This window comes from Tuber melanosporum, assembly GCF_000151645.1.
Source record: "Tuber melanosporum whole genome shotgun sequence assembly, scaffold_181, strain Mel28".
Classification (NCBI taxonomy): Eukaryota; Fungi; Ascomycota; class Pezizomycetes; order Pezizales; family Tuberaceae; genus Tuber; species Tuber melanosporum.
In genome coordinates this window covers 85,572-96,536 of record NW_003298843.1, presented here as the reverse complement: position 1 = coordinate 96,536, position 10,965 = coordinate 85,572, and the positions used below count along the sequence as shown (strand labels likewise).

At 48.4% G+C, this 10,965-nt stretch overlaps 1 protein-coding gene across 1 annotated transcript; it reads left to right on the top strand.

Moving 5' to 3' along the window:
- Positions 1–586: 586 nt before the first annotated feature.
- On the top strand, positions 587–3,076 carry GSTUM_00003582001 (uncharacterized protein; the record flags this gene model as incomplete). The annotated part of the gene is made up of 4 exons (XM_002837278.1): positions 587–936; positions 1,012–1,111; positions 1,159–2,118; positions 2,168–3,076. The coding sequence occupies 4 exons, from the start codon at positions 587–589 to the stop codon at positions 3,074–3,076; spliced, it is 2,319 nt and encodes a 772-aa protein (XP_002837324.1).
- Positions 3,077–10,965: the final 7,889 nt, after the last annotated feature.

Here is a 10,965-nt window from a genome sequence, read left to right as displayed (position 1 = left end):
GAACGAGGTCTTATAGCAAAGACCTTATGGATTCTATGGCTTAAAGGACCTTTTTTTAGAGGGATAATGGCCGGTATGCATGTTCCGAGGCCTCAAGACCCTGCTTTGGGCGCAAAAAGTGAGAGCTTGCCCGCCTCCGACTAAGGCCACCGGAACGCGCTTAATTAGTAGGCTGTTAAAAGACCAGAATGTTTCGGGAGAGAACCCCTAAGCACCACAGTTTGCCCGGCCAGGCGGCTCTGGCATGGAACTCATATAGTTTTTCGTGGATGTGTGGTTGCAATATGTGTGGTACGATTGTAACTCCCGCGCGGCAATCGACAGGGGTAAGCCCTAACCCTACCGCCAGCCGCACGGAGGACTTTCACACATCCCGTTAGCCCGGTGTGTCAGAAAAGCTTGTTCCAACCTCCGGAAACTGCACGGGCGATACTACTTTTGGACTTTGATAAAGACACATAGTCTACACTGTCCGACCCCTGAGAAGCATTAACCTGTATTCACCAACATTCCTGTCTGCGCTCCCCACATCTATCCCCCTTACCCGCCACTACATCTCGCCACTCCATCTCGCCACTCTCATCGTATGAACTCCTCTTATTCCCCGCGACCAGTCGTTATTCCGACCTCTCTCCCTCCATCAACATGGTTTGACCCCTCCTCAATTAGTGCACACCCATCAGCCAATGCTTTTACAGATGACCACCGACGTACCATTCTGTTGCGTGGGATTAATGTTTCGGGCGACGCAAAATTTCCCCAAAACAATCCCCTCGCTAGGACACCTGAATTTTACAATGTTGATAACGTGAGCTATGTTGGGAAACCTTTTGGATCGGTGGATGAAGCGAAAGTTTGGTGGAGTCGGCTTAAGGGTTGGGGTGTTGGTGTTGTGAGAATGGTTGTGTGCTGGGAGGCTTTAGAACCAAGAGAGATGTGAGTCACTGCGGTCTTTGGGGTTTTAACGGTGGGGCCCCTGGGAGCTAGGCCCTGGTACTGATGTAGTGGTAGGGGTAAATATGATGAGGAGTATATCGACTTTCTGAGAGTAATTTTAGACAAAGCAAATGAGGTTGGGCTATTAGTCTTCATTGATGGTCATCAAGATGTGGTATATAAGTCGTTTCCGGTTGATAAAACACTTCTAAGATAATTTAGTGGTCCCGTTTTACCGGGGGTTCCGGTGCTCCCTTATGGACATTTCATCTTGCTGGGCTCGACCCTTCCGTCTTTCCTACTACCTACTCGGCAGCTCTCGATTCTGCAGACACAAGCAGTCATCATTCAACTCCCTCTGGCCGTCTTTGGCCCACCAACTACTCCAAGTTCGGTCCTGCTACCATGTTTACACTCTTTTTCGCCGGCGAAATATTTGCACCCTCAGCAATCTATGAGGGGCCAATTCAAGAGTTCCAGGCCAAGAACATTGGCCAAGTACTTCGTACAGCTTATGTGAGAGCGTATTCCCATCTTGCCTCGCGATTGAAAGATTTACCAAATATTTTGGGATTTGATGCCATGAACGAACCTCATCCTGGATACATTTCATTGCCAAGCCTGCATCGATTCAACGAAAATACCGACTTGCATCTTGGATATATGCCTAACGCATTGGAAGGCATGTCACTGGCCGCGGGTATCCCAACTTCAATAGGGTACTTCTCAAGATCGTGGCCGCATCCTTCCAAGAGGACGAAGAGTGAAGTTCTTAACAAAGAATGTAAATCCGCGTGGCTACCAGGGAGGAGGGATATCTGGCAAGAAGAGGGCGTATTTACCGTAGATGATGGGAAAGTTAAGTTGAGATCTCGAGGAGATAGTTATTTCACGACAAATCCTCGCACAGGTGATAAAATAGACTTTGAGAAGGATTGCTACGTCCCATTCCTTCGCTCATTTATGCAAAGTGTCAGGGAGGCAGTCAAAGGATACAGCGCTGGTAGATGGATGTTTATCGAGCCCATTCCAAATCTTGAACCACCCGTTTGGAATGGTGATGGGATCAAAAAAACGGCAGAGCAGAACATATGCTACTCGCCACATTGGTATGATATCCGTGTTCTATACGAAAAAGGCCTCTGGTATGGTGTTACTTTTGATGTTTTATCACTTGCTGCTGTAAGTTCATTGATGACCAGTATAATTGAGACTATATTGACCATTGCAGGGCTCTCGGAATCTTTTCAAGCATACTTATTTTGGCCGAGAAGGACTCACGGCTAATTATACAACTAACTTTGCCCGATTCGCCTCACATTTGTCTACTTTCCGTCCCTCGCCATCTTCCCACACTCCAATTCTCATAGGGGAAACTGGAATCCCATTTGATATGAACGGGCAAAATTCATACGTTACCGGTGATGTCCACATGCAACTTTCGCAACTCGACTCCATATTCCGCGGAATGGAAAAATCGCTTCTCAATTGGACGGTGTGGAATCTCACTCTTTCCCACTCAACTACTGCAACCGATATGACTACACCAACGGCCAATGAAACGGGTGCTGTAATCCAATCCGGCGATGGATGGAACAGCGAAGATTTCTCCCTTGTTTCTCTTTATAACCCAAACACCGTTGAAGTTCCTCTCGAGCCCTCACATGTTGGCCCAACCAATGGAGGAGTGCCCCTGACGCGGGCTCGTAGCTTCGGGGGTCTCTACCTCGGAGGGAGGCTGTTGCCAGCTCTTCTTCGCCCGTATCCCGCTAAGACAGCAGGGAAGTTAATTTCTTCTCATTTTTTGATGGATAGCAAGAATTTTCACATGGAATTCGTGGGAAACGCATCCGGGAAAGAGATAGAGCGCACAACAGAGATATTTATCCCTGCCTATCACTTCTCCGGGCAAAGATGTTTGGTGACGATCAGCGATGGCAATGAACAGGAGTGGGTGGTGAATAAGCCTAGCATGGACGCGAAAATCGAGGGAGGTGTTGAATGGAGGTGGAGAGAAGAGGAACAAGGGATGACAGTAGTACACACAACCTCGGGGGGGCTGATAACTATCGAAGTCAGGGTTCTGGAAAGTGTGGAGAGTAGCAGCTTTATTGAGAATTTGGTTGGAGGATTTGTGTAAATCTCTCACACTTATCTCTCGTCAGGATGTGCGTCGGTAGGTAGTCGGGCAGCTTGCCTTTCCTCAGAACGGAGCAGATGTTATCGAGCTCTTTTTAAGATGATTCTTCTAAGGTGGGGGTGGCTGTGGACATGATCAAATCAAGACCCTGCTCGGCGCAGCGCGTCACAATGTAAACATATCACAGTGGAAAGAAATATATCATAATTATCATAGGTGATTGTTTGGGCAAGCAGCAAACGAATATAGGAGCCAAGAAAATTGTTACCCTGTCGTACTTTGTGCGCATGCAGGGTTAAACAATTGAGACCTCGGTTTCGAGCAAATAAGGAGCCGATTGAGCAAAAGCAGTCACAAGTTATGACAGAGTCAGAGTCCAACCCAGGAGCCAAACAGCACGCCATTATTTGAGCCACTCTCAGAGCGCGTTTGTGGAAACGTGTTTATCATACCAGAGGCTGGAAAGGTTTTTTATTTTTTTTGCGAACCTTTTGCCAAGTTTTCAACATGTTACTTAATATTACCATAGTTATGTCCACTAACATGCCTGCTATTAGCACCTTTTAGCCTAAATGTGTTTTTCGGAAAATTTTTCCCAAATGTGTTTTTGCGAATGATAGCATGGTAAACACCAGTCATATCAAAACACGTTTTTGGACGTTCTGAGAGGACCAACAGCTCAAATCACAGCGTGCCAAGCAGCTCCCAAAAGTCACTCTGATACCCGTCAGGATCTGTATCCACCAAGATGTTGTTCCCAACAATGGAAAAAATCCGTAAAGAAATGTCGATCAATCAAGCGTCATAACATTATGAATTGTTTTTATATCATAACTCACCTCGCTGATAGTTGCATTGCATATTATTCGAGGCAATAATGATGATGATATTATGGCGAAACTTTGTTTGTTTTGTTTCAAGCGCTAAGCGCATATATTTGACTCTCTCTCAATATCATATTATCATGGTTATAATATAATAACTATTGTGAATAGAAAAATGTATTATCGCAACATTTTCGTTCGCGTCAAGCACTCCCCTGTATGAAAACTTTTAATATGCAGGGATTTATGCTATATAAAGGTGACGTACCGAGCAGGGCGTGAAACAAAAGACGGACCACATGGGGAAGGTTATGCATATTCAACCTTGTGGCGGAAGATGGTATAAAGGTTGGGCTAGGTAGTTGTTCCTTCCTCTTAGAGGATGCCTGCCGAAATGGAGACGAGGGGACAAAATGCTCGCTAGCGAGAGGTTAGGAAAAATCGTGTGGGGTGTTGAGTAGGCTCCCTTGGCCTATAAGGTGGGCATCTCCAGACAAAAAAGGGCCTTTACAATCTCAGGTTCTTCCACCCCACTGCTTGGAAAAGTCATACCGTGCCTCAATCCGCATAAACACAAGCCCTAGGCTCGAACCACTGAACTACTGAGAAAAGAGACTCCTTATGATACTTTCTTGTGGAGCCTCCTTGTGATTGCGATATCTCACCGAGGTGGAATACTCACCAAAATTATCACATTGGATGCTAAGCTGTTGAAAGCGCTCCATCGCTAGCAATTTTTCTTCAACACGAGCATTACATTCCCTTGATCTCGCATTGGCGAGCATCGGATCGGTTTTTTTCGTGACAGGTTGCTGTTTCACTCCGGTGCGCAGGAAGCCACTAGAACCGGCACACGTTCTAGGCTATGTATATGTAACGTTTCACCATCGAGCTACTATGACGGACCGGGAAACATATGAGGAAATGTTCCCCTAGGGCACCAGTGTGTTGCTCTCCACCCCCAGCGAACGAAGCACTTGCAGCCTCTAACGTCGTCCATGGGAAGCACATTATTCGAGGAATCCAACCATTTTTAGCCGACCCCTCTCCTTTAGTCCGTCAGCCGGGAGCCCCGCATCCTGGAACTCGACCCCGCATTTAGCTAGTGCCGGCACGGTAATGGCTGCGCACACATTCGAAATCAACCTTGCAAGACCCGACGATCTCACTCCACCTCATCCCGACCGGTGAGCCCAGATCGATCGAGGACCACTGCAGCCCTACAAAAACCTTAAACGAACGTCCTGCGATCACGAAGATAGGCGATGTGTGTGCACCACCACTACACTCAACACCGAGGCCGATTTTGAACTGGCTGTCGGCGTCCACCTCCTATCATGAGTAGAGATGGGGGGCTAGGATATGGCTGTCAATCTTTTTTTTTTTTTTTTTTTTAGTAGGTCCTCAGCGATCCAAAGAGCTTCTCCCTAGAGTCGTTTCACTCTATTCGAAGTTTTTTTTTTTTTTTTTCCCATCTTCATGGGAGAGAGGGGAACCTTTGGCTAAACGGTTCTATTTTGACCCTCGTTGTAACGGATAGTGGCTTTCCCTCGGTTCTCGCTTAGGCGCTCATTTGGGTGCTCGCATCGCGTTATGGTTAAATACAAGTGGCTTGAAAGTGCCAAATGCGGGGAGTGTCCCGTATCGGGATTAGTCGCACTCTAAGGTGCACAGACCCCATATAAATTTTAGTAATTACGTAGGGTTAGGGTCTGGGTGTTTGTCCTGATACTTTTGGAACTGACTGGCTCAAGGCATGATATAGGCATAAAATGGTGGTACTGTACTAGCCCGGAGCGGACACATATCATACTTTCCACCGCTCAACAAGAGTCTCCGGAGAGTTATTCCCCTAGGTAAACGTACCGGTATTGAGCTGGATGCCAGGCACCTGGCCTATTAACCGCATCCGCTCAAAGTTGACTCGGAGGAGAGGAAATAGAGCTCCATGTAGAGCCATGTTTCTCGGGGGCACCACTGCTACTACTCGAGTAAATCTCTCGTTACCCACCATAACGCTGTTTTACGCCCGTACCGTACAATACATCTACCTTTTACCAGTAGCGCGTTGATGCTTCTGGGCAAACGCTTTGCCGTGTCGTGGAACCCTACGCGCTGTTTGACCCGTTATCGGGTTACCGCGAGGACTCGAATAAACGTTATCATACCAGTATCGCAAGTACCAGCAACTTTCTCGAGGAGCTCCCGTGGTGCCCAGGAGGTCATCAATTATACTATGATACACCGTAAGTGAATAACCTATTCATTTCCCCTTCAGCCCTTCAGCCCTTGCTTCCCCCCCCCCAAGCAATGTGCGCAGGAGGTTGGGCGCCTTGGCATAGATTTGTGCGCAGGCTCACTGTTTCAGAGGTGCCGCCCTTGCCCCTTCCCGATCGCGCTACCCACTTGACGGTAATCAGGAGGAAAAGAGCTCAAAGAGAGATCGGTTTTTTACTCGAAAATGGTTTTTGTGTAAGAGTTTTTTTTTTTTTTTACCTCCTTCTCTTCTCTGGAAACTTTGTTTTTTTTTGTCGGGGCTCGCTTGTGGTTGTACTGTACTCGTAAGCTGGTCGTGGTGAGGGTTGCGCAGTGCGCGGTATCACAATAGCACTACTTGTGTGGTGGTGGTGGTAGTTGAAAACAACGGCTAGGGCAAAATCTTAAAACTGTAGTGAGGATGGTACGGTGCGAGTACCGTACTCGAGTGGCCGGATTGAAATCAGAGGTTGACTAAGCGAGCCCTGCGATAGGCACTCATGATTTCAATCCGGCCACTTGAGCATGGTCTAGTTCTTGGAAAATGACATCTGCATTCAAGTATAGTATCATACCCGCCAAAACGAACCAAAATCGGAATTCGGAGTTTATGGAAATCGCGATTCGTACCACCGCCCATTAATCAATTAAAACGAAAAATATATCAATGGATAGCTGAAGACCCAGAGATTCTTAAATTCGTTATTTCTATAGCATACCGGTATTCGTTGCGTGGACATCCCTCATCGAATTGGTGAGAAGGATTCAGAAGTTGTACGAGCATTCATACAAGAAGATACCCATTGCGGGAATTGCCAATTCACCATCTGGTGAAGAATTGACTCACTCCCACCAAGTTACAGGCGGTTGAGCCCCGATGTAGTGAAAAGCAGCAAAATCGGCCGCCAACGACAACCTCTGCCACCCCACCCACCCCCTCTCCTGGTTAACACTTCCACTTACAATCACGACGACGATTTGGGACGGGCACCGGCTTCGGGCTGGCTTTCCCCTCGCCTTCGCATTATTTCGCGCAGCGCCGGATCTCGGGAAACTTCCAAAGGTCCATGCGCCATGACAGGCGCGGGATCTGCGGATGGGATGAGTTGCCAAGCGGGCGATTGTACGGGGGGGGGGGTGAATACGGCAGTACCGGTATCTGCCCGCGCGACGCTGGCCATGAGTACTCGTACGGTGACGCCGTGGGACATCCCATCCGCGACGGCAGGTGGGAGGGGTTGTGCCGGTTTTTCCGGGTTTATTGGGGTGGTGGGAGTGGAGATTTGTGGGGGATTGGTAAGTTAGTTAGTTGGTGGGATACCCGTATGTGCGAGTGCGAGGACAAATTCCGGTATTCAGATTTATCCGGTGGCCACGCATCGGGGTTAAGCTTCTTTTGCTTTTTACACTTCTGTTTCTTTTTTCCTTTTCATTTAGGTGGGGGGGGGGGTGAGGGGATTAGCTACAGTAGCTGTACGAGTATCATACTCGTGCGAGTACAGTTTGGAGTCCGCACAGCTAAGTGAGGGTGGGTGTTGAGTTGAGGCGAGTTGAGGCTCTAGTCAATCCCTCACTCTCGATATTGGGCGGGATTTTATGTATCTCAGCACCAGACTGATCCTTGCGAACTTTTTTTGATCTTGTTGGCACCCCTCGGTGGGGTGTATTAGCCCCACCTCAATAATCTTCAAGGATCAACCCCTAGCACACATGCTCTCTGCTGGTCAGGCTTTCCTTCTTGATTGTTAGAGCCCCATTAGTGCACCCGCTGTTGCGGTAAAGTGGTGGCATGTGCCGCGAAAGGGATAATCGTTATTTACGAGTATTCTGATTTGAGCTACCAATCTGTCGGATTATAGATCCCACCTTATTGATCAAGAGCCTTTTTTACGTAAGTTAGTCAACTGTTGGTACAAGTGCGATAGAAAGCCATCTCATAATGTAGTTTTCCCTTTATCGCTCTCCCGATGGCTACGCTACATGTACCGGTGCAACGCGTTCGTTTTCGGTATCGCCAGAACCGGCAAGTCTTTACAGTGTGTACTGGTACTCGCGGTGCTACTGTACTCGTACTTGTAGGATCTGGTAATTCTGGAACAGACCGTGCTGGGGTTTCCCGGCCGAAGGCCTTTCCCCCTCGACCACCGCACCGATGCCCCGCTTCGGCCGACAGTTCGGTTGATGGGGGGGGGGGGTATGATTACACGAGCATGCGCAATGAAGCTGGCCAGCTGGGCACAGTGCGGACCCGAAAACCCCCGGAATGCATGATACTGTGCTCCTACTTGGTGAACTCGTCCTTTGAGGGTATTGTATTGAGCGCATAGATGCTTATAATAGAATGATCGATGTTGAAATGAAGGGGGGGGGTTGGATCAAAAAACGATCAAAGGGCTGCAACACGCTTTTTCGAACCGGGGGGTTATGAGATAGAACCCCTTCTAACAAAACGATAAGCAATGACATTTGAAGCAAGCTGAAGGCAAAGAAACAGATAGAATTACGACAAAAAGAAGCAGGAAATTCATAAACATCCCACTCCTCTTTCCCTGCTTCTGACCAACGAATATTTCCTGCTATTTTTGCTTTCTAAGATGTTATGGAACTCCCCCCTTCTAATCCCCCGGGTTCGATCACCGAAGGCCTTTGCAACGTTGTGAATGACTAACTTCTAATCCCTGTGTTCGAGCACTGGTATGATACAGTATTCCCTTCCCCGCCTGGGACGGATAAGAGCCCAGATCAGGCGAAACGTTCCGAGAGCTGAGGGTACCCATGTCGTATGGGACGTACCGGTATTACTCTCGTTTCCAAAAAATATGACATCCAAATAAATCTCAGTGGATCATGGACTACGGTCGGCCGGGAGCGGAAGTAGGGTTCGTACTGCACAGCACCGGTAGTATCATATCGTACATGTATTCACTGATTTTCTTTCCTTTTCTCCACCCGATTTCGGGTACCCCCGTTGTGCAGGATCTTCAGGCCGGGTGGGGTTTGGCGGGTGGGTCGGGTACCGGTACTTTGCTTGAATGTCGGCGGTGTGAGAGGCATTTTCAGATTGGTTTGCCCGTGGCGCGCATGGCGGTCAATGCTCTCACATCCATACCGTACCGGTATCCCAGGAAGAAATCAACAAGCCATCTCCGTCCATGTTATTATAGTTTCTAGGGCAACCTTAGTTCCTTGCTGCGAATTTGTGGATGTGCGGACATCGGCTCATATCGAATATTAGCTGTATGATCGTACTTACATGTTGCCATCATCGCCACGGCAATGCCTAAGTCATATGCTAGGTCGGTGATGCATAGCTTTGCAGCGAATATATATTGCCAAGTTTATCGCTAAGGAACACCAAGGTAAGTTAGCACCGGTACCTTAGTCGCATCTACCTGAGAAATTGATGAGGGAGGGACAGGGTATTTCGCCCTCTCGGCAGGTCAAGAGAGATAACACACATTCTCCCTAAGCCAATGGCCTCCTGTTTCCCCTTCTTTTCTTGTTTCTGTGGGCGCGGGTGGTGATGGTATGGGTCTGGTGTGATGCTGTGTACTGTACCGTACTGTACTGTACCTAAGGTATGAACGGCATGATTGGAATGATGGCTTAGAGCTGGGAAGGTAAAACAAACGGATTTCCGCGCCAAAGGCGTGGTAGCTCTTCCTCCATGTGATTCTGAACATTCCAGGACCACGTTGTTGATTTCCTCACCGAATCGGGTCCTCGGGTGCACCGGTATGGTGTGAGGGGATGGTGCGATTGATTGATCTGCGCTGTTGTTGTATCATGGTTGGAGACGCGTTTCAGAAGGCGACTCTACAGATTGCTGAATAAACCACCGTCATCAAAACTAAGATCACCGCTGGGTTTTACAGTAATCTCCATCTTGCAACAAAAGATTCCTAGAAAGCCTAGCAAGTGCTGTCAGGAAGCACCCCCACCATCACCGCTCAAAAACTCCCGTGTTCGACCTTTGCCCGGGCACTACCGGTACCCGACTCGTCGTGCTAAATAAGGTAGCAACTTGAAGCCTGCGAGAGAGAAAAAAATCGGAAAATGTGGAAAATAAACTGTCAGAAACACGGCCGCTCAACCGGCCCGAGCACAGCTGAACGCTCCAGTCCAGCCCGGAAACCTTTTTTGTCATTTTCCTATTGTTATTTTTTTTTTACCGCCAGTTGCACATTATTTTTCTTCGCCAGTGGCGGGGCGGGCCAGAGTGACTCTGGAGTACGGGATATACTGCGGGGTGCCGTACTGCAGGCCTGTATCCATGCAGGTTTTAAATCCGTCTACGAGTAGCGATGGGATATCAGCCCTGCATAATGCACCCATAGCGCAACAGGACCATAATATTATTGTACTTGCGGCTCCAAATCGTATATCCTGTAGTCTTATTGGACCTGCTGTCTTTTTGTAAGGCGGGAGAAAACCAATTCCCTACCGGGGGATAGGAACGAGATCCCGACCCCGATCAATTCTCCTTTTTACGAAGCTATCACCAGGACGTTCGGTTATTCTCGCGCCTTCGATGTATTTACAGCACGAGTACGGTACTAGACAGGCGCTAGACTGCCCCAGGCCCAACTCAACATACGAACCTTCTTCAATGCAGGAGATTGTGATTCCCCGTTTGAGAAGTGCTCTCTGGTGATGGATTTTCTGGGAGGAATGGCTCGATAATCAGTCCCGCGAGCCTTTGGGGGGATCTTCTCGTCGCCTGTCTCTCATTTCTCAGCAGCCTGCAGGATGATGAACCCCGCTTCGGTAGCTCTAGGCACCAGGAAGTACAGTACGACTTGGATCGTC